A 23203-nucleotide genomic window follows, 5' to 3' on the forward strand; every position below is an offset into this window, starting at 1 on the left:
CATCATTGCAGAGGTGAACCAGGCTGTGATCCTGTATCCACTCTCCTAGAAGTAAGCCCCATTGATTAAAATGGGACTTAACTTCTGAAAATATATGTATAGGATTGAACAGTCCGTCAACTATTTGAAGTTGGGTGTTTTATTAATATAATAATATCAACAGTATAATATCTCATATAAAGAGATTATGATATTCAGAGACCCATGAATGCAGGTGTCATTGCATTATTACCTGGGGGTGGGTATGAGCCCCATGTAATTCGGAGACACTACTTGCAAATATTCTGTGACCCAAAACAGTGCGTGAGTGGAACACAGAAAAATCTCAGAGCATCATGGCATTGCAAGGCCATAGGAGAGCCCTGTTTCCACCATACCTACTGTTATAATGTTGTTACTCCACAACTGTAATTATTAATTAAGGTAGTGTCTCACAAAAACACCAGACCACAGAGAGTTTTGTCTCAAAGGACAGCTCCAAAATACAAGTGTATAATGCTCATCACTAAGACTCCATTTGCACTATAACTTTAAAGCAGTAGCATACCACTTTAAACAAGCACATCTTCCACCATAAAATCCTGGAAAATGTAGCTTGGTTAAGCGTGTTGAGCCTTGTTAGAATAAAAAAATGTAGGGTTGGACGGGACTCCAAGGGCCATTTACTCCAACTTGCTGCAATGCAGAAATCTCAGTTAAAACATCTGTGACAGGTGGCCACTTGTTTTTGAGAGACCCATGCTAGGTCTTAGTAATCACAGCATCCTTTTCTAAGTGCTCAGAGACTCTGTTGGAAGGCCTTTCCTGGTATCGATATCAAGCTCACTGGTAAGTAGTTGCTTGGGTCTTCTTTCTTCCCCGTATGCAGGAACCTCACCCGTTCTCCAAGACTTCTCAGAGATTGTAGGCAGAGGCTCTGAGATTATACCCACAAGGTCCTTTAGTATCATTGGATGCAGCTCATCAGGCCCTGGAGATTTGAATTCATTTAAAGTTAGGAAACCTCTGGTCCCCTCACAGAGCTACAATTCTCAGAGTGGTTTAACAGCAAGCTCTGTGAATTCCCTGTGAGAGCCTAGAGGTCTCCTAACGATGCTCAGCACCTTACTCTGAAGAAGGCATCAAGGACAAATTTCTGATTGTCCATCTATTAATAGCAGTCCAGCAGAGAATGAGAAAAGATTGAAAGTTGGAAGGTGAAACCTTATAATACTGGTTTCACAAGGTGTTGTTCTTAGCTTTTATGGCAGGAAATGACACACAAATTAAGAGTTCTTCATGGTGTTTCAAAAACTGACAAATGTATTTCAACTTTGAATACCTATATTACATATGCCAACAAGAATATAAAAAACCCCCTCATTATTCTATTTGTTTCTAGTATATTGCGGAGATAATTTGCTTTCACATCTCAATTCCCCTCCTCTATGTGGTCTCATTTATTTTGGTTTGCTATTGGTCTATTTCACCTGGATCTGAGTCACTTGGATTTTGGGTTTGGGGGGGTATGTTTGTTCTCTCAGGACACGGGTGGCGCTGTGGTGTAAACCACTGAGCCTTGGGCTTGCCGATCGATTGGAAGGTTGGCGGTTCGAATCCCCGCAATGGGGTGAGCTCCCTTTGTTCGGTCCCAGCTCCTGCCAACCTAGCAGTTCGAAAGTATACCAAAAAGTGCAAGTAGATAAATAGGTACTGCTTTGGTGGGAAGCTAAACAGCGTTTCTGTGCACTGCTGTGGTTTGCCAGAAGTGGCTTAGTCACGCTGGCCACATGACCCGGAAAAACTGTCTGCGGACCAACATTGACTCTCTTGGCTAGTAAAACAAGATGAGCACTGTAACCCCAGAGTTGTTCGCAACTGGACTTAACTGTCAGGGGTCCTTTACCTTTACCTTTTTATGTTTGTTCTCACCAGTTTTTTGTTTTTGTTCTCACCAGTTTTAAAGTGAGTTACAACTTAATTTTTCTTGCTATTGTAAAATAAATAAATGCTGTACTTGATCTTGACAACAATGGAATATTATACAACAAACAAACAAACCCGTCTCAGCACCCATGATTCCTTGGGGGAAGCCATGACTGTTTAAAGTGGTATGATACTGCTTTAAATGTAAGTTTACAAGGGAGAGGTTCCCTTTCATCTCTGTATCGCAGCCAATCCAACACCACATGATTTACTGTTTTCTCCACCCCACAAGGATAAATCTACAGGACATTTAAATGCTTCCATACTTCCACCCTGGGAAGTTAACCTATCACCTGAACTTTTATCCGCTGGGCTTACAGCAGGCAATCTTCTCCCATCCCACCAGTTACATTCCATAAGGATAGTCATGCTGGGCTTTTCAGTTGCTCTTTGTATAGCTTTTTTCTGTCCCAGTTTTGGGGCGCTGGTATCTCCCGATCCTGAGCTTCTGTCTCAAGGAAGGACCCGTCTGCAACAGGCCCGTGAACTGGCTCGACACCCCCGCTATGGTACTTGTTGGATGGGAGCCTTGGGGCAACTAGACGCCGGGTGCAGGGAGCTGGATGAGGAGCAGCAAAGCCGCATTGCAATCAAATTTGCCCATTGCCACCTCCAGAGGTGAGTCCAGATACCTGGGTCTTGGGGGATGGGCTGGTGACAGCCATTGTAATAGAGTGATCACTAGAGTGTTGTCCTAGGACAGGGTTTCCCAGCTGTTTTTGGACAACAACTCCCTTCATCCCTAGCTAGCAGGACCAGTGGTCAGGGATGATTGGAATCGTCATCCAAAAACAGCTGGAAACCCCAGTTAGGGGTCCTAGAACTTGAGGTATCAGGAAGCAGATCCTCACCCTGCCGCTAGGTGAAATTTGGCTAGCCAAAGCCTCTCAGCTTAACCTACTTCAACAAACTCACCCAGCCCAACCTGTTGTAGCCTGGAACTGCACAATACACAGCTGATTTGTGTACTGAATGGGGCACAGCTGTGGGCAGCCTGAGGAAGCCCCATCAACATTGGTGTCTGTCCATCAACCCTAGTAGGACAGTCTAGGGTGATGTCTGCAGGCTCCGCAAACCCTCTGTGGTGTGAGATTTGAGGGGTGAGTTTGTTTGGGCCCTGAGTGAGAGCAGGGTGGAGCTCAGAATTGGAAGAAGTGTTGGGTGGGGAAGGATTTCAGCATTTACAGCAGTATTTTATTTTTAGTAATTTGTATTAATGGCTTTTATTAGGGGTTTTTTTATAACATTTGTAGTTCTTATCATTTTCAGTAGCTCATCGGAGGTGACAGTGGAAGAGAGACATTGCTTGAACCTAAAGCAGGGGTTGGCAAAGTTTATCTTGCCTGGGCTGGATTGGTCCCACGGAGATCCCTCTGTGGGCCAGATTGCACCCGCACCCGTGATTTTCGGTGTCTGCGCATGCGCAGACATGATTTACAGCACCGTGGAAGCGAGTCCCCGTGCTGCGCTGCGCTGATTTAGTGCAGCTGGTGAGCAGGCAGCTCAGTTCGGGGGTGGCTCAGGGGCCAGTCAAACAACCTCCGCGGGCCACTTTCGGCCCTAGGGCCTTAGGTTGCTGACCCATGACCTAAAGCTTCATGGAGGAGGAGCTTTTCCCTTTCCTTTTGCTCACACCCACAATATACATTTAAAGTGTCAGGACTTTGACAGTCCTGACTACCCTGAAAGAATCTGGAGAGGTGTAGTTCCACACACACACCCCACAGAGCTACAGTTCCCAGCACCCTTACGAAACTATTGTTCCTTGTGGGATTCTTTGTAGGAAGCCATGTGCTTTCAATGTATGGTGTGGATCTTGCCTTTGTTTGTCTGGGATATCAAGTCAGCATAATTCAAGGCTGGCTGTACTGGTTCTCATTGTTTTATCTGACCAGTAGCTTCAGCTTATTCTGTGTCTTCTCCTGGGCAGGTCTGGGAGGACGTTCCCCCCCTGTGAGCCTAGCAGCTCCATCCGTGGTTGCACACAGGACATGGACCCAGTGGCCTTTGGGGTGTACACAGAGTTCTTCACCCATGCTCAAAGCATCTGTTATTTCCTGCACAATGAGGCCTGGCAACAACGAGCCCAAGATACCATGCACAGGTAAGGAAAATGGGGCTCTTTCTTCCTCTAGAGAGCAACTAGCCTGGAAGGGTAATTCTAGCTCATGCTTTGCATGCAGAAGTTCCCAGTTTCAATCTCCAGGGAAGGCTGGGAATATCCCATACAGGGGTACCTCGGGTTAAGAACTTAATTCGTTCTGGAGGTCTGTTCTTAACCTGAAACTGTTCTCAACCTGAGGTACCACTTTAGCTAATGGGGCCTCCCACTGCCGCCACCGCACAATTTCTGTTCTCATCCTGGAGCAAAGTTCTTAACCCAAGGTACTATTTCTGGGTTGGCGGAGTCTGTAATCTGAAGCGTCTGTAACCTGAAGCATCTGTAACCCGAGATACCACTATACAGTCAAACCTCGGTTGTTGAACCTAATCCATTCCAGAAGCCCATTCGGCTTCCAAAATGTTCAACCACCAAGGCGCGGCTTCCAATTGGTTGCAGGAGCTTCCTGCACTCCAGCAGAAGCCACATTGGATGTTCCAGCTTCTGAAAAATGTTTGAAACCCGGAGCATTTACTTCTGGGTTTTTGGCATTCGGGAGTCAAAACATTCCAAAATGGAGGCGTTTGGGATCCAAAGTTTGACTGTACCTGAAATCCTGAAGAGGCACTACTAGTCACTGTAGGCAATACTAAGTTAGATGGCCCAATGGTCTGACTCTGTACAGTGGTACCTCTGGTTACGAACTTAATTTGTTCCAGAGGTCTGTTCTTAACCTGAAACCGTTCTTAACCTCTTAACCTGAGGTACTACTTTAGCTAATGGGGCCTCCCACTGCTGCCACGCCACCGCCACGCGATTTCTTTTCTTATCCTGAGGTAAAGTTCTTAACCTGAGGTACTACTTCCGGGTTAGCAGAGTCCGTAACCTGAAGTGTTTGTAACCCGAGGTACCACTGTATAAGGCAAGTTCCTATGAAACAGCATGGGAGGGCAGAGAGAGTTAAGGCCTGGTGAGAGCCCTTCGGAACCACGAAGCATGTTAGTGGGGTTTCCCTAGACTTCTTCTAGGCACGTGTATGGGGAGGTCCACATAACATAATTTGCATGCAGTCCTGTGTTTCCTGGTGCTGTTTTGATCTTCCAGTGGTTCTTGATGCCCTTTGGGCCTAGTGAAGCACGAGAAAAGCAACTAATAATACGTTGAGTTGGAACCAGAGATCACAACTGGCAGAGCCAACTAACTGGTTTTCTCACCATCCTCCGCCCTTAGAAAGATGCGAATCCTATGCATGCTTATACTGTACCTCTGACCTCAGTGCGCTAAGCAGACCTACACAGGGTTACTTTCTCTCTCTCTCTCTCTCTCTGAATCAATATCGTTCAGAGTGATGCAGTGCACTTCCTGAGTGTGACTATCTTTAGGATGGATTCAATCACATACCGGCAAACTCAGATTGCACAACTATAGTTGATTGGGAGGTATTGCACTGCAAACTCACCTCCCCAAAAGATTGGGCTTTTTGTGAGATAGAAAGGGGTGGGAAAGTGCACAGCAAAGCATGGGATAAGACTTGCTTTGATGTCTTGTCATTTAACCTCCTGCAAACAAATCAGGATGAAAGCTCAATAACAGCTCCTTTGGAAGCATCCCCAGACATCAAGAAAGAAGATAGAAAGGAAGAGTGAGTTGTTACCGTGGGAGGAAACTGATGAAAAGAGAGTGGGTCAAGTGGTTTTTACGGAGGGGGGTAACACTTCCAGTTGCCCACAGCAAAAAAAAAAATCTCCCCCTACCCCCTTCCTTTTTAAAACCACACTGCAGTCTCAACAGGTAAAGATGCCCATTTATATTCATCCAATCCGCACCAGCACTCATGCAAGAGGACAATGTGTAGAGAGTTTCCTGCTCTTTCTGCTTGCTTCTTTCATTGCTCAGCAGCAGAGAGGAGGAGAGCCAGGAGAAGCTTCAGGGTTGGGGGCCCTAACTGGAGCATTGGCAGCTGCCTGACCCTATCACTATCCCTGGACTGACAACCAGGATAGGAGGGGAAGGAGGTTGGGTGGAGGTCTTTGGTATGTCTAATTTTGTTCTCTTCCCAACCCTTTGTTAGGGTAAAGAAGTTGCCAATTCTCAGTATGAATGAAGTGCTCTTTCCTGTCTACTCCCTCCACAAAGACAGCTCCTTGACTAGCAGCTGGGCTGGACAGCAGGCAAGCTAAGCGTTGGGTTTCCATTTGAGCCGCTGGAACTGGCAGCACCAAAAAGTAGGGCACTTGTTCTACATGGGGAGAGCTACCCCAGAGTGACACTCTTAATTCCAGCATTTCCCAGAGCAGACTAGCTTCAGTGTGACAGGATAGTCTAATTTGGGAAGCGTGGACCATCAGATCCGCTTAACATCAACATTTGTCTGGTTGACACTTGGTGGAAATCTAGAACAAGCGACTTGGAGCAGGGAGCGGAAGAGCAAAGCCGCATGCTGTATTTTGACTTTTCCCCTAGGGAGTAATTGCAGCTCACCACACTAAGGAAGCACAAGGCAGGGCTGGGGAACCTGTGGCCCTCCATACACCCTTGGATGCCAACTCCCACCATCCCCAGCCAGCAGAACCCATGGTCAGTGAAGGATGGGAGTTGCAGTCCAGCAACTTCTGGGGGGTCACAGGTTCCCCACCACTGGTATAATGGATGCTGCCTGCATCTGACAGTTCCTGCTCCCTTGTTGCCCAAAATACTGTAGTTGTGGCATCGAAGCCCTCTGGGCTTGCCCCAAAGGACTCAAGTATATTTTTGGGTTTTTATAATGTGGGAGGTGGGGAGGTGTGATGGACTTGGAACCTGTATGGTTGGCCAACACAGTAGGGTGCAGGCACTGTAGGGAACCTATTGTGTGGAATCTGGGAGTGAAAACTGGAGTCTGTGAACCCTAGCCCTCCATTGTAATCTAAAAATAAAGTATCTAGCCCTTGAAGGGCTGGCAGGTTAGAAGTTGTAACTTCCAGGTGGCCTTGCACTCTGACTTGGGAATAAGTCCCACTGAACTCAGTACGACTTAATGTCTAGTTAAGCATGCATAGGATCAGATCTCCTTTCTGAAATTAATCTCCTTTCTGAAATTAATGCTCTGATCCTATGCATGCTTAACTAGACATTAAGTCGTACTGAGTTCAGTGGGACTTATTCCCAAGTCAGAGTGCATAGAGTTGCAGCCAGATTCCTTCAAGGGATGAAATGACTTCACCCAAGGAGGCTGCCCGCAGAGCAGAATATCTGGGCTTCAGCACCTTTCTGGCACAGCGGGTATGCTGTGTGGTTAAGATGTTCCTGGTCATAATGAATTGGTTCCTGCCTTCTCTGCCTGTTCCAGGCTGACGTCCTCTTCAGAGACTGTGGCCCGCCAGCTGGAATCCACCCATCAGCTTGCTGGAGAGATCGCCCAGGCACAGGATGCCACCTTGCGCTCTCAGGAGCAGATCCTGCAAGATGGGGAGCTGCTACATCAGATGCTGCGTGACTCCTCCCAAGGTAGGCTGGGAGTTGGGTGGTTGGATAGGGATTATGATCTCTGAAACAAACAAAGCTGCATTATAAAATGAAAAGTTGTACAACAATGTGCTATGGTCCTGAAGATACTGTTGAACTACAGCTCAGATCATCCCTGACTGTTGGTCATGCTGGATGAGGGCGATGGGAGCTGGAGCCCAGCAGCATGGGGAGGGGCTTCCAGAGTCCTATGCTAGATTACTTGAGTTCTCATCCTTCTCCTGGGCCATGTCCAGAAAGTGGTGTTGGGGGATGAGTGTTCAGGCCCCTAGGCTCTCACTTATGGGGTGCTTCAGGGTTCCATCCTCTCCCCCATGCTTTTTATCATCTACATGAAGCCTCTGGGAGAGATCATCAGGGGGTTTGGCCTGGGTGTTCATCAATATGCGGATGATACCCAGCTCTACCTCTCTTTTAAATCAGAACCAGTGAGGGCAGTGAAGGTCCTGTGTGAGTGTCTGGAGGCAGTTGGAGGATGAATGGGGGCTAACAGATTGAGGTTGAATCCTGACAAGACAGAAGTCCTGTTCTTGGGAGACAGGGGGCAGGTTGGTGTGACGGACTCCCTGGTCCTGAATGGGGTAACTGTGCCCCTGAAGGATCAGGTGCGCAGCCTGGGAGTCATTTTGGATTCACAGCTGTCCATGGAAGCGCAAGTCAATTCTGTGTCCAGGGCAGCTGTCTACCAGCTTCATCTGGTACACAGGCTGAGGCCCTTCCTGCCCACAGACTGTCTTGCCAGAGTGGTGCATGCTCTAGTTATCTCCCGCTTAGACTACTGCAACGCGCTCTACATGGGGCTACCTTTGAAGGTACTCGGAAACTGCAATTAATCCAGAATGTGGCAGCTAGACTGGTGACTGGGAGTGGTCACCAAGACCATATAACACAGGTCTTGAGAGTCCTACATTCGTATGTTTCTGAGCACAATTCAAAGTGTTGGTGCTGACATTTAAAGCCCTAAACGGCCTCTGCATCTCCACCCCCACCTTTCAGCCTGGACACTGAGGTCCAGCACCAAGGGCCTTCTGGCAGTTCCCTCACTGTAAGAGGTGAGGTTACAGGGAACCAGTCGGAGGGCCTTCTCGGTAGTGGCACCTGCCCTGTGGAATGCCTTCCCATCAGATGTCAAGGAAATAAGCAACTATATTACTTTTAAAAGACATCTGAAGGCAGCCCTGTTTAGCGAAGTTTTTAATGTTTAATGCTGTACAGTATTGTGTTTTTAATATTCGGTTGGGAGCCGCCCAGAGTGGCTGGGGAAACCCAGCCAGATGGGTGAGGTAGAAATAATTAATTGTTGTTGTTGTTGTTGTTGTTATATTACACAGACATCCTTGCCCTAGTACCCCCTTTTCCTAAAACAGAACCCATTCCCCAGTGCTGCACTAGTATTAAAAACCAAACCCCCCTTTCAAATATGCAGATACCGGGGGAATTATCTCAGGGGCTGGGAACCTTTCTCCCCTCATGCTAACCTTTGTGGGGTCACATACCAGTGGTAGATGAGGCCAGAATCAAAAGTGGGCAAAGCAAAGGATGCAAGTCTTACCTTTGTGCCTTTGTACTCCAGCCATAACTGAGAAAATCCATTTGGAGGCCGCCAAATTTTGGCCTCACACAGGGCGTTACATTACGAAAGATTACCAAAGATCACCTGACAACACACTGCCTCTGCCTCTGGTAGTACTGTAAAATGGGAGAGGGTTTCTTTTCAGAGCTGCAGCAAGCAGGAGAAAGAAGTGATACTTTAAAATAAATACAGTGGTACCTCGGGTTAAGTACTTAATTCATTCCAGAGGTCCATACTTAACCTGAAACTGTTCTTAACCTGAAGCACCACTTTAGCTAATGAGGCCTCCCATTGCTGCCGCGCCGCCAGAGGACGATTTCTGTGCTCTTCCTGAAGCAAAGTTCTTAACCCGAGGTACTATTTCTGGGTTAGCGGAGTCTGTAACCTGAAGCATATGTAACCTGAAGCATATGTAACCCGAGGTACCACTGTACATATCTGCATGCCCCATGCTCTGTATCATCTGTGTGGGACAAAACATATGGCTTACAGGGGGAAGATAATAAATGGAACAAATGGAAATGGGATGCTTATGTTCTCTTTCCACCTAGTTTCTGGTTTTAGCTGGGAGAGGAATGTGGATGGCACCTTGCTGGCTTGCCTCTCTCCTCTGCAGGGGTGCGCCAGGCCTTCCAAGAATTGCAGGATTCGGCCTTTGAGCAGCGAGTAGCCTTTGCTGAGATCTTCAACCGGGTTACATTTCTGCACCGCTTTGTCGTTGGGGAGTCCAGCGCTCTCTACTCGATCTTCTTCCATCTCCTAAGTGGGGCTGCCAGCCTGGTGCTGACCTCTAGCCAACGGACTGCAGGAGCACGGTAAGGAAATGAGTGTGGATGGAAGATGCAAAAGATCCCCCTGGAGGAGAGACACTCCAGCCTGATCAAAACACGTAGGCTGGCTTGAGAGATGGGATGGGAGGATTTCTGACATGGCTGCCGCGTACCTCATTTTTTAAACAGTCCTCTTATTCCAGGCATTGGCCACCTTATTAGGACTATGGGCACATCTGGAAATCCAAGAAGCTGCCATTGGCAACATACCCCCCTAAAACACACATATTCTTCTTAGTGCTATTTTTCTAGAAAAAGAGGTGCTGGAACTCAGCATGTTGTCTTAGAATGGCAATGGTGCCCACCTGAGAGGTGTTGGAACTGAGTTCGGGTGATTTCTGGCTGAAAAAAAGGTCCTGATTCTTCCGTTCTCCCAGCAATTAGGTGTAAGAAAGGTGTTTTCACTTTTTCAAGCCCAATATTTTTAGCAAGGGGAGGAGAGTTGATCCTCCCCCAGAAATATCACTCCTCTCCTCTAATGCCCCTCCCAATTAACTTTGAAAAAAGCTTTTGATTGCTGCCAGTGCAAGGCTTCTGGCATGCCTACTTGCTGCAGGCCAGGTGGGTGTGTTTGGTGGGTGGGGCCACAGCCAGGGCGGGGAGGGCAAACCTCTTTCCAGCTGTGACCAACAAGAATTGGCTTTTTTCAAGACTAATTGCAGTGGAGGAAGGAGCAGGATGAACCCACGGGTGCTGGGTTGGCGACCCCTTATTCTACTTGAAGGTCCACTTTAAAGATCAAGAACCTTAAGAATGGAGAGCAGGGTGGGGCCTTGAAGTCACCAATAAACAGTTAGCAATTGAGTAGCAGACTAAGAAGGCACACAAGTCGGTGTTGCCCACTATGGTGAGATGTCCTCCTTTGGTTTATAATGCATTTTTTGGTGCCAGCATAGATTCAAGATCCAATTGAGGAGGGATGGGGAGTCTGTGGCCCTGCATATGTTGCTAGACTACAGATCACATCATCCCCAACTTGCATGGGTGATGGTCATGGATGATGGAAGCTGGAAGCTGGAGTCCGGCATCATCTGGAAAGCCACAGGTTCAGGAACTCTGGCCTGCCTGTGCAGAACGCAGATTTCTGTTTTCCTGAAATTTCTTGCCTGGCCCACAGTGGTTCAGCAGTTAAGTAGCTCTAGCTCTTAGTAAAAGCCCATGATTCCAAATACATTCTTGCAAGACCAATATGGATAGATAAACACTGCAAGATTCTGTTTCTAAGATTTAGGTTTTTAGACTTTTGTGTGGGTGGCAGCGGGTGAGGGGGAAAGACAGCATGTACCAGTGTACTTTGCACACCTAAACTGTCCATTGTCCCTAGCATAGGAGCCAACTCTTAGGGGCTGAGGTCCCTTCGTCCTCCCCAATAAATTATTTTATTGGGCTGCCCCCGCAAGTTGATGGGCATTGCTATTCAAATGGTGTGCATGTCCCATGTCTTGTGATCAGTTATGTGGGGTGGGGCTTACCTGCTCCAGCCCCCCATATTTTATTCAAGTTGGCACCCCTGGTCCCATAAGCCTGGTGTCCGATTTCCAAACTTATTTCCCCACAATGAGTGCTAGAAGCAAGCTGTCTTTAAAAAGAAAGCTAAGGCAAAGATTGGGCCCTGGGTACGAGATAGCAGTCCCTGCTTGGGCACAAGCCAGGGACCTGGTGAAGCTTAGGGTTTCATTGGGGGAAACCGCGTAATTAGAGGAAAGGGCAAATCACGTTTTCTTGGGATTGCCATTTGACTTAGAGCTAAAGAGTGGCTTTTCTCTTGGAAAAGAAAACCCACTTGGCCCTGTGCTTGTTAGGCACGGGATGAGCAGAAGCGTGGGCAAGCCCTTAAAATGGCCACCTCCTTTTTAAAAAATAAAATAACTTTATTGAACAATACAATCAAATTTCCAAACACATCTGCAAAAACACAATTATTTACATACTTGGCATACGAAAACCGCAAAAAAAGATAAGAAGAAAGAAGAAACGAAAAGGAAAAAGAAAGAAAAAGAAAAGAAAAAAGAAAGCTACTTTCCATAAACAACAATACCAAATTTATACTTACACACATTGTAAAATGCAAATCTTAATTAAAATATTTTTAAAAGACTTCCACCGCCTAAACCACACGTCTTTTGTTATTTAGTTCACCTTTACCTCTGTTCTTCACTTCCATCCCTTAAGATCCCTTAAGATCTTCCGTAATTCATTAAACTCTTTACATTCTTTAAGATCCGCACAAGGTTAGTCTAAACACAACCAAATTTTCGTAGTTGAGCCCTGTTTATGTAAGTATTCATTTAAACAACCCCACTGTTTCTGTACCATGTTTTTAGGTTTTCGCCTTATTAAGTCCGTCAATTTAGCTAACTCCAGGTACTCACATAGTTTATTTAGCCATTCTCTTTTTGTTGGTATATTATTTCCTTTCCAGTAGCTGGCTATCAATATTCTCGCTGCTGTCCTAAAGCACTTCCTTCTCTTAATGCCCCCCCTCTCTGTCTCCAGGTTTCCTCTGCTGACATTGGTGGGAGCAAACATTTACCTAGAGCGTGTCATCTGCAGCCTTCTGATGGATGAAGGGGACGCGGGCCAGGACTTGACGGTACGGCCTCTTCCTGCACTAATGGAATCCGAGTTGAAGTGTGGAGCAGGGGAAGGAGCAGGGCAAGGTGCATCTCCCCAAACAAGCTGCCCCTGGAGTGACAATTTGATGCTGATTTCTTGTGAGCCCCCGTCTCGCCCTTCAAGCGTAGGTGGCTTGATGGGAGCCTCGGCCCCCCCTCTTTCCCCACGGCACTGTGGTGTCACCCTCACACTTGTCACGGGAAGACGTCCGCACTGGAGGTGGACGGGGAGGGGAAATCTCTCTCTGCCACCTTCCTGGCTTGTCAAGCTTTGCCAGGTAGTGTTTTGCAGGCACTTTCAAGCATCTATTTCAATGCCGTAAGATCTAGAAACTGGCTTTTCATTTCATTTTCATTTTTAAATAAAAACTATCCCTCCCTCCCTGACCCCTGCTGCACGTGACACATTTGCCAAACAGAGCGGGAGATAAACAACCATGGTATTTATTTTATATTTATTTAATGCATTTATGTCCCACCTTCTTTCTCCAAGGATCTCAAGGTGGTGTACATGGTTCTCCCCTCTCCTCGTTCATTCCCCGTAACAACCCTGTGAGGTAGGCTAGGCAAAGAGGCAGTGAATAGCCCCCAAAGTCACCAATTAAGCTGCTTGGCTGAGTGAGGATTTGAACTCTGATCTCCCATCGCGCTCCCCACTGCACCAATGACCTGGAAGACTGGAGTACTGACCCGACAGAGAGCTTTAGCGCATGCAGCGTTTCAGGCCAACAATTATTACACTGGCACTACCAATGTTCCTGAAAACTGGCAGGTTTGTGAACACCAGGTGCTGAGCAGAAACTTTTTCCAGGGCATCTGGATAGTACTATCCATCCGCAATGGTTACAAAAGGAATGGGAAACATGATGCTACCTAGATGCTTTTAGATGCCCAGCCTCCCTCATCCCCAGCCAGTGGGGCCCCAATGGCCAGGAGCGATGGGAGTTTTAATCCAGCAATATCTGGGACAACTGACGTTTGTCCATTCTTGTCTTATGGGGACTGAAAAGCCAGGCCCCAGGCACACCATACTTTTATTTTATTTTATTTTATTTTATTTTACTTTACTTTACTTTTATTTTACTTTTATTTTACTTTTTTATTTTTTATTTTTTATTTTTTATTTTTTATTTTTTATTTTTTATTTTTTATTTTTTATTTTTTATTTTTTATTTTTTATTTTTTATTTTTTATTTTATTTTATTTTATTTTTGGTCCTGGGCAGGTGACACTCTCTTGGCTAATCTATGTCACACGGCTGTTGTGAGGTTAAAACACCCCTTCTGAGCTCTTCTGAAAAACAAGGATACAAATATTGATTGCACACTGATGACAAGTTACATTTTGGACACTTGACCCATGGGGGAGATAAGGATTTGGCCCTTGGACTGGATCCTATTTCCCCAAGTCTGTTTCTCAAGTTACATTTCTGTAACCATAAGAGCTAGAATTAAAGCAATATACAGTGGTACCTCGGGATGTGAACGGGATCCGTTCCGGAGCCCCGTTCGCATCCTGAATAGAACGTAAGACGTGACGGCACGTCTGCGCATGTCGCGTTTTGCCACTTCTGCGCTCCGTTACTTCTGGGTTCTTATGTAGGGTGGGTGGACAAAGGCATGTTTCTTGTTAGCCCCACCTCCGAATCTGGCCTGGCTGTGTCCCCTTGACCCGGTCCAGGTGCTAATATATTATCTACCAAATGCTGGCAGTCCCACTGAATTGCACCCCTCCTGCCTCTCACCCTGTTCTTTCAGGTTGCTGCTAATGGATTTTAAACCACTAGAGTTAGAACAAAACAAAAATAAGCAAGAGGGATGGAGGAGGAGGAAGAGGGAGTTGGTCCCTCTGCTGCAGGGCTACAGTCCAACAACAAGACTTTGCCCCCAGCCAAATATACTTTCAGGCTGAAAATTGTGCTGTTATCTCTATGAGCAATAATAGTCCTGAGGTTAATATGCTCACTGATCATGTGAGGAGGAAGCAAGGTGAGGAGGAAGGGCCTGAGGTTCCCCACACACTAATTGTTGTTTGCATTCCTGAAAGATGCCCGAGATACATGAATCACCAACTCTGTGGTAAAACCTGTATAATAAAGCTGCCGTCCAATTAACAGCGGCCCAGTTCATATCTTTCTTTTTCTCAACAATCCGGCAACACTACTGGCCTGTCTTTTAAGTAACCCTCTTATAGTTTTGGGGTGTGTTTTTTTAAGAACTTCTCTGGTGATGATAAGTGTTTTGTTTAGCATATCCTTAAATCCATTCTCCATCCCACCTTATCCGGTTTTCCTGAAGGTGGAAGCTAGACGTGACCACAGTCGGCCATCCCTACCCCTGCCCTGCCCTGTGCTTGCATTCCAGGGGCTGGGCTGTTGTAGATTCCTAGGTCCCTGTAGTTGTTTTGCTGCCACTGCCAACCAAATCTGCATTAAATGGGGCTATAGAGGTGTGGCTGCATGTTGCAGTTTAAATAAGGAGAGGGAAATCTTAAAGCTGTATATCTGGCTGGATCAGTGGAAGGCAGCCTGTGATGATGGTGAGATGAGCAAATGAAGCAGAGGACAGGGCCAAGGGCGGTGTATGTTCTGGGTGTGTGCTGCTTTTTGTTATTCTTTTTTTTTAAAAAACAAAAACAAAATCTAAATTCAGCACCAAGGTGACCCACATTTTCCACCAAGAAAAACTGGATTTTGCAACCTGTGTAAATTATGCAGATTAAGCAGCCTTAAATAACCATATTTTTTGTTAAGTACTACCTTGCTAAGTAGGATCAAGGCTAGATTGGCAGGCAATATGCTTTTGGGAACTCAAAAATGTAGGTTCCATTTTGCTTGGGGCTGGGGAACCTGTCACCCTCCAGATGCTCTTGAACTAAAACGCCCATAATTCCTCACTATTGACTGTGCCAGCTGGGGCTGATGGGAGTTGGGGTCCCAACATTACCTGAGGGCCACAAGTTAAGCCACCCCTGAATCTAGCTAATGTGCCTAATTATTGCTAAAAGTAACTCATGCTATTAGCAACCAGTGAACTTTACAAGTTAATTATTATTTACTTAAATTTTAATTTTCCAGCTGATGCTTGAAATAATGTAGGTCAGGTTTCTACCCCTTATAACTACTAAAAAGCACAGCAACCCTGTCCTCTTTTACATTGACTCCCCAGGATGAGGACCAGGCCTGACCCATGACATTTTGGCTCGTGGGGCAAAGGACAAGCTGGCATTTCCGCCACCCTCCATTTTACCAGAGTTGACTGGACTGGCTGTAGACTCTTACTGCAACACTGCAGGACCGTGTCTACCAAACACCGTACCTGAGGGCATCAGGCCACGTGCAGAACAGGCCACGTGGCTGTCACAGCATTGCTCCACAACACCCTCCTGCCACACTGCCTGCCCCCAACACCTGTTGCTTGAGGCAAGGGAGGCAGCTGCCTCACTCCCCTAAGGTTAGGGCCGGTTCTGATGAAGCTGACTGATGCCCCAGAACTGGAAAGGTACTTTGGGAAGGCTGATGTTTTAGGCAGAACTCAAGGACTGTGTTCCTTCTTACACTATATGATGATCTGTGTGTCTTTGGTTGCATTGACTTGTCTCTCTTCACTTTAGGAGAGAATCTCCTTCTGGGTGGGCCTATCACGTCGAGGTTTTGCTGGTCTGGGCTTCGCTGTGATGACTTATTTTATCTGGATCTACAAAGACCCAGCCAAACAGAACCAGGAAGTACTGCAAAGTCTACAGCAGACCCGGACAGAGATCCAGAGGCTTCTGCAAGAAACAGGTAGGGTGGTTTTGGGAAAGGGCTCTCTGGGAAATTAGCGACCATGCCAAACAAATGCATATTCTTGCTAGTCAGCATGAAAGGGGGCTATGTCCACAGAGCTGTATTGCTGATGGGCAGACACTCAGACCAGAGAAATACAATTGGTAGAGAGGGCTCTGTGTGATGTCATTTCCCCTCCTCTCCTGGAAAGGAAGAAGCATATAGTACTTCCTGTATATAGTACAGCATATAGTATATAGTACAGCATATAGCATATAGTACTTCCTGCATATAGTACTAAGGTATCTGACGAAGTGTGCATGCACACGAAAGCTCATACCAAGAACTAACTTAGTTGGTCTTTAAGGTGCTACTGGAAAGAAAAAAATTTTTTTTTTGTTTTGACTATGGCAGACCAACACGGCTACCTTTCTGTAAATAGTACTTCCTGTTCCTCTTATTTTGATCCACATTAGATGTGGACATGCCTCTGGTGGCTCCAGCATTAGGTGTATTCCTGAAGCTGGGTATACAGTAAATATAATAATTTTGCCTGCATAGTTTTTATTGCTGCCTTTGCTGTGAACCAATGCATGATCATAAAGTAAGTACATCTTATTTTAAAACTTGCTTTACAAGTTCTTACCTGATTCTTTGCTAAGTGGTTTAAGAAGGGGGGTGCCAGCTTCCTTCATAGCTGGAGTTGCTCAAAACAAGGCATTACAGCCTATGCTTTCAATTTTGCTGCAAAGAGTGGGATTTTGAAACTCTGTTCAACCCACACATGTGGAAGGATAAATGGCAATGAATATATCCTCTCCTAGTCATTAAAATCCATCCCATAGGCCCTCGTATCAGCACTGAATTCCCTCGCACAAGACCTGGAGAGGGTATGTGAGGCTTTCCTTAACACAGGCATGTCCAAAGTCTGTTTCAGGGGCCTAATCTGGCCCGCCAGTCGGTTTAATCCGGCCCCTGTGGAAATAAAATATTTCCAGGGGTAAATCCCAAAAAACCCTCAACAACTTCAACCCTAAAAAAAGCTGAACAATTTCAACCCCCCAAAAAAGCTCAACAACCTTGGTTGGCCCTTTGGTCAGCCCACACGGCCCTTCACTTCATCAAATCTGGCCCTCTTTGAAAAAAGTTTGGACAGCGGTGCCTTAGCAGATGGGAGCTAAGAAAAGGGCAGAAGCTGTTACTGGGACCCCAGGCCAACCTGGCCTGACTCTGTTCCTCCTGAGTGTGCACTGACGTTCCCAGTGACTGATTCCTCCCCATCTCAAAGAGTCTGGGTGCTCACGCGATGAACATTTTTCCATTTTGAAAGGGAACCTATGCATGTACACAACTCATTGCAAATAGCAGGTGTGGGGGTGGCTGGAGAACAGAGTGCTGCAGTTGCCTAGCAACCATCACAGAGCATCCCCCCATGTCCTCTTCCCCCTTGCCTAGCAAAAGTGCTGAGTCAGGGTCTCAAGGTCCAGCAACAGCAAGGTTGCCTCTCTAGAAGTGACCAGGAAATGGGCTGTGAGGAAAGAAGAGCAAGTCTGGGTGGATTATGTATGGGTTACCCTCTAGTAGCCTTTCCTAAACTCCACGTTGCCTTCGGATCAGTTATAGAAGAAGAGTTTGGATTTGATATCCCGCTTTATCACTACCCTGAGGAGTCTCAAAGCGGCTCACAATCTCCGTTCCCTTCCTCCCCCACAACAAACACTCTGTGAGGTGAGTGAGGCTGAGAGACTTCAGAGAAGTGTGACTACCCCAAGGTCACCTAGCAGCTGCACATGGAGGAGCAGGGAATCGGTTTACCAGATTACGAGTCCACTGCTCTTCACCACTACACCACACTGTTGAGCCTCATTCTCCCCTTAGTGCATATTTGACCCAGGAGCCTCTTGGCTTGCAGCTTCCTTTTACACTCGCACTCCACAGACCTTGGAGGTTTTCTGCTCAGCTTGTGTGTGATCTCTGCTTGCAGAGAGGCTACTGCCGAAACCAGAGCTCCTGCTTCTGGACTCCGAGGTCAATGCAGAGAACAAGGAATTCACGCACTCAGGATTCCCAAAGCTGCTGCCCTGCTCACAGCACAGAACTGCAACAGAAGTAAAGGAACGCAGGGCTGACCAGAAGAAAAGTGAGTGACTTACAGTCATACCTTGGGTTACAGATGCTTCAGGTTGCGTTTTTCGGGTTACAGACACGCCAAAACCAGAAGTACAGGTTACTTCCGGGTTTCGGCGGTTGCGCATGTACAGAAGCGCTAAATCATGCTTTGCGCATGCGCAAAAGCGTCAATTTGCAACCTGCGTGTGCACAGACGCAGCACTGCGGGTTGCAAACACTGCGAGTTGCAAATGTACCTCCCGCACGGATTATGTTCGCAACCCGAGCGTCCACTGTATTAGGAAGGAACTGGAAGGTGGCAGGTGGAGAGCTGGTGTGCTGGGGCAAGGGGGAGGCTGAAGCACTGGTCTCGAAGTAGAAAAAACTTTCTTTAAAATTCCAACATCCCAGTGAGGCTCACTGGGTGGTCTTGAGCCAAATTCTCTCTTTTTCTCTCTCAGCCTAACCTACCTTGTTGAAGCACCACTTAGGAGGCAGAGCAGACCACAAACACAACTGCATTGAAAGCTGTCTCTTACTGCTGCTGTGCTTCTGAAGTGGGGAACCTAGGGGTCTCCAGGTGCTGCGGTACTCCAGCTCCCATCGGCCATGCTGCCAGGGGCGACTGGAAACTGGAGTCCAGCAACATCTGGAGGGCCACAGGTTAATGTAATGCTGCCCCTGACGAATGAAACCACCAGGAAAAGGGCCTTTCCAATAGTGGCCCCCAGTTATGGAACAGCTTTTCCAGAGAGAATTCACCTAGTACCATTCCCGTGGTCTTTTCAGTACCAGGCAAAGACCTATCTGTTCAGCCAGACTGTTCCAATAACTCATGTCCTATCAATTTCTAAAATGTTGTGCTTTAACTTTTGGTTTGTGGCAGGCTTTTGTTTTCCCCACCCCACCAGCTAAAACAAGTTGGCTTTGACACAGCTTGCATCCACACTTGCCCCTTTCTATGGAATTGCTGTATGTTTGTTTGTTTGCCCTTGTGGAGCATCAAACTGTCTGTTCCAAAACATCGCATTCCAGCATTATCCCTGCTTTCCCTCTTGTGTTTTCTGTATCCTTGTCCTGTACCCACCTGGCTCGTGGCATGTTCAAAAAGAAGTACACTCGCCTGTACAGTAGGGCTAGGGAACCTGTGGCCCTCCTGATGTTGTTGGGACTCCAGCTCCCAGTAGCACAAGACAACATTCCAAGTGGTCAGGGATGATGGGAGTTGTGGTCCAACAGTAATTGGGGAGGGGACCAGGCTCCCTACCACTGCTGTGCTGTATAGAACAGGGATGCCAGTGAGATTCCCATCATCCTTGACCCTCGACCATGCTGGCTTGGACTGATGGAAGTTGGGAGTTCAAGAACATCTGAACAGCATCATATTGGCCACCCCCAATGTCAACAACAAAAATGTGGTTGAGGCTTTTCAGGGCTCCTGTGGCATTAAATAATTTCCTGCTTGCTGGGTCTGCCCTTTCCATTTATTCCTGTTGACTAGTACCCCAGCAAGCAGGAAGCTTTTAATGAAAGTTGAAAAGGACCTTTGCTGAATGGGACTTGCTTCTTAGTAAGCACCATAACAGGTTCTTGGCCATAAGGAAGGATATTGCTGGATAATATAGATCTGTCAAGAAGTGATCTGTGGATCTTCTGCTTTAATCCCACTTCTAGCTGATTCTAGAAAAAGTAGTGACTTGGCAATTCAAAAGGGATAGTAACTATAAGCCACCTGTGAGGATATTTGGGGTGAAGTTGCTTCTCTTGCCTAAATATCACTTCTGGAGCAACCAACAGTCTGCCATTTTTTCCCCCTTCAGTGGAAGAGATGTGGACTAGCTGTCCCAAGCGGAGGGGGCGTTCTCCGTCCCGCACGCGACGTTCTCCGTCCCGCACGCGACGTTCTCCGTCCCGCAGTCGACGCTCCCGGTCCCGCCAGCGCAGTCGGACTAGGAATGTCGCTGCCCGGCCGCTGGCAATCCCTGTACCTCTGGAGCAGGTGAGTTCACTGCATATGCTATGGATATGCACAGAAACCCAACAGCTGGAAACCAAAGTTCCGCTTTGGGTCACTTGGAGGAAGTCTGCCCTATGGATTAGACTCGAGCAAAGGCGGGCAGGGAGAGAACAAGAAAAGATTAGCCTCCTGTTTCCAAGCACAGCACTAGGAATTGGTTTTCAAAGGATTTGCCCCAACCCCTTTTACTTTGACTCTAATTAATCAAAGTGGTAGCATCGGAACTCGGAACCCCTTTTTGATTCTATCAGTTATTACTAACGTGAGTGGGTGTATTATGTGCGAGGGGACCTGGAACCCCAAAAAAGGGGGGTAAAAGTAATAGTGGATAGGAGTCCAGTAGAATACTGGAGACTGGAGCAATCCTCCCTCTTCCTGAAAAGCGAGATGAGCTTTTGCTCACCTTTGGCTGGACTTAACTGTCCAGGGCTCTTTGTCCTTTATAGACTTCCCAAAGCAGCAGGGGTGCACATGCATGCTGTCAGGGAGCCCTGACAGCAGAATGGGTGTTAAGCCTGGCATCCCCAAACTCAGCCCTCCAGATGTTTTGGGACTACAACTCCCATCATCCCTAGTTAACAGGACCAGTGGTCAGGGATGATGGGAATTGTAGTCCCAAAGCATCTGGAGGGCAGAGTTTGGGAATGCCTGTGTTAAGCTGAAGCGGCAAAGAATTGGGCTCCCAAGACACAAGGACACAGAATTGTCTTGGGCTCCCAAGACACAGAATTCTATCAGGGAGATTAGTTTGTGAGGACAAACTTCCCCCGACCCCAATTCCTCCTTTCATCTATAATTTTTTTGATGTGTCACTTTATTCAATTAAGGAAAGCAGGAACAAGACTGAATCTTGTGTGTTCTTTTGCAAATCTGAGCTGACAGTTCAAAGCTCCTGTCCCAGTTATAGCATGGGAATAGGTGAGCCCTTCAGTCCAGCAGGACTCATCTTCTGTTAGCTTGCATAGCTTCTCTCACTTAGTATAATGGTGCAGTGCTTTGCATAATTTAGATTTTCTAGGAAGGGTGAGGGGAAGATGTACAAGGTTGAAATCTCCCCTCACCCCCCCATGGAAACCTTAACTCAACACACACACACACCCGGTGTGTGTATATTTCAAGCCACAGGGACTTAGGAACCATAGGGTGAAAAGTGCTTTTTGTGTATTTTTGTGGAATGGTGCCATGAGATTAGGGCCAGCTGCATGCTGTCTGTCACCACAGTGCGGAATGCAGTGTTTTGTTGCAAACAGACCATGGCTAAAATGTTAAGTTTTAGGGTTTAGAATTATGCATGCCAATGCAATAATTTTGCATTGGTAGCCAATGCAAAAACAAAACAAAATCACCTTCTTGTAAACTTAATTGATTCATATAACCGTTTAAAGTTCTTGAGAGAAGATGACTTTTGAAAAATGTTGACACAGTACTGCATTGCTGCAGTCCTACTGCAGATGGTGGTACAGCTAACCTGGAAGTCCAGTGCAATTCTGAGAAACAAGTTTCTTGTGGCATCAGTTCAAAATAGTACGTCTGCACCTTGTGGGTACAGAGACCCTTAAACATTTGGGGCAGGACTACTATATGATCAGGCTTCAATCTAGTGTGTGGCTGTGGTAATTAAACAGCAGAGAAAGCAATGCTGGAATCTCATGCATGTTTTGCTCATTCCTTCCTCTTGTATTTTGCTGTTCTGCTATAGAAACAAGCTTCCTTGTCCAAGAGAGCCAGTACTCTTTTAGCATATCTCTGCTATGTGTAATTTAACTTTCAGATGCTGCTCACAATGCACTGGAAGTAATGTAGTTTTCTAGCTTCCAAAATCCTGTTTTTTGTCTTATAATGGTTCAAAAAGCAGGACCGCAAAACCAAAGGTGCTCAGAAGGGCACTTTAAGCCAAATCTCTCACTTGTTGCAGGCTCTGCAGTGCAGCCTTCGGAGCCAGAGATCCTTGGAAGTGCCTCACCCTCCAATACATCATTAAAGCTGGGCTTGCGAATGGGAAGACTCCAGGGATACACCTATGCGGCTGAAGGGGAGATTTCTCTTACAGCTTCCAGCCCTGGACCTTAGCAGCCTCAGTTCCAGCCAGAGTGGGAATAGTTTGGAAAGGAACAATACTCTGGGGTGTGTTTAGGTGGAATTCCACGCCCTGAATTGGAACAATGATGAGAGCAGGAATGAATTTTGCTGGACCTTAGCATATGAGTGACTCCTCTCTGTAAGATCCTGAGCTACCTGCAGCAGGCAGTGACATTACACTCTAGGGCAGCCTTTCTCAACCTGTGGGTCCCCCGATGTTGTTGAACTACAACTCCCATCACCCTAGCTAGCAAGGCCAGAGCTCAGGGATGATGGGAGTTGTAGTCCAACAACATCTGGGGACCCACAGGTTGAGAACCGCTGCGTCTAGGGTCTAGAAGTGCCCCCCTTTTATTTAACCCAGCTAATCTTATTTTTTATCTGTTCAAGGGAAAGAACTGAAAGCAAGACGACTTCCACTCTTAATAAAGAAGAAATGTCATTTCCCCTCTACCATCCCCATCTCAGTGGAGCTTTGGCAAGTAACATGGACATGTGCCTTGAGTCACCTTCTCAGGCCTGCCCCTTTAAGAGAGACACTTTCCCAGCTGCAAGCAAAGAGATGCAGAAGCCCAAGAACAACCGACGATATGGACCAGAGTTAGTCTTTGCTATGCCTTGAAAGTTAGTCTGCTGCAGCATAT

At 46.8% G+C, this 23203-nt stretch overlaps 1 protein-coding gene across 1 annotated transcript; it reads left to right on the forward strand.

Moving 5' to 3' along the window:
- The first annotated feature begins 1893 nt into the window (after nt 1-1893).
- Nucleotides 1894-23086, forward strand: LOC310752698 (uncharacterized protein). The gene is made up of 9 exons (XM_083593610.1): nt 1894-2583; nt 3896-4069; nt 7395-7552; nt 9760-9958; nt 12470-12566; nt 16201-16372; nt 18339-18494; nt 20284-20462; nt 22396-23086. Exons 1-9 carry the CDS (start codon nt 2333-2335, stop codon nt 22459-22461), a joined length of 1452 nt encoding a protein of 483 aa, XP_083449736.1. The 5' UTR covers nt 1894-2332; the 3' UTR covers nt 22462-23086.
- Nucleotides 23087-23203: the final 117 nt, after the last annotated feature.

The sequence above is a fragment of the Podarcis filfolensis genome (genome assembly GCF_964270895.1).
Source record: "Podarcis filfolensis genome assembly, chromosome: 17".
NCBI lineage: Eukaryota > Metazoa > Chordata > Lepidosauria > Squamata > Lacertidae > Podarcis > Podarcis filfolensis.

Coding starts and splice junctions, on each gene's coding strand:
- LOC310752698 (XM_083593610.1), top strand. CDS start 2,333: ATGCTGGGCTTTTCAGTTGCTCTTTGTATAGCTTTTTTCTGTCCCAGT. Junction 9,959..12,469: donor CAACGGACTGCAGGAGCACG/GTAAGGAAATGA, acceptor CTCTGTCTCCAG/GTTTCCTCTGCTGACATTGG. Junction 12,567..16,200: donor ACGCGGGCCAGGACTTGACG/GTACGGCCTCTT, acceptor TCTTCACTTTAG/GAGAGAATCTCCTTCTGGGT.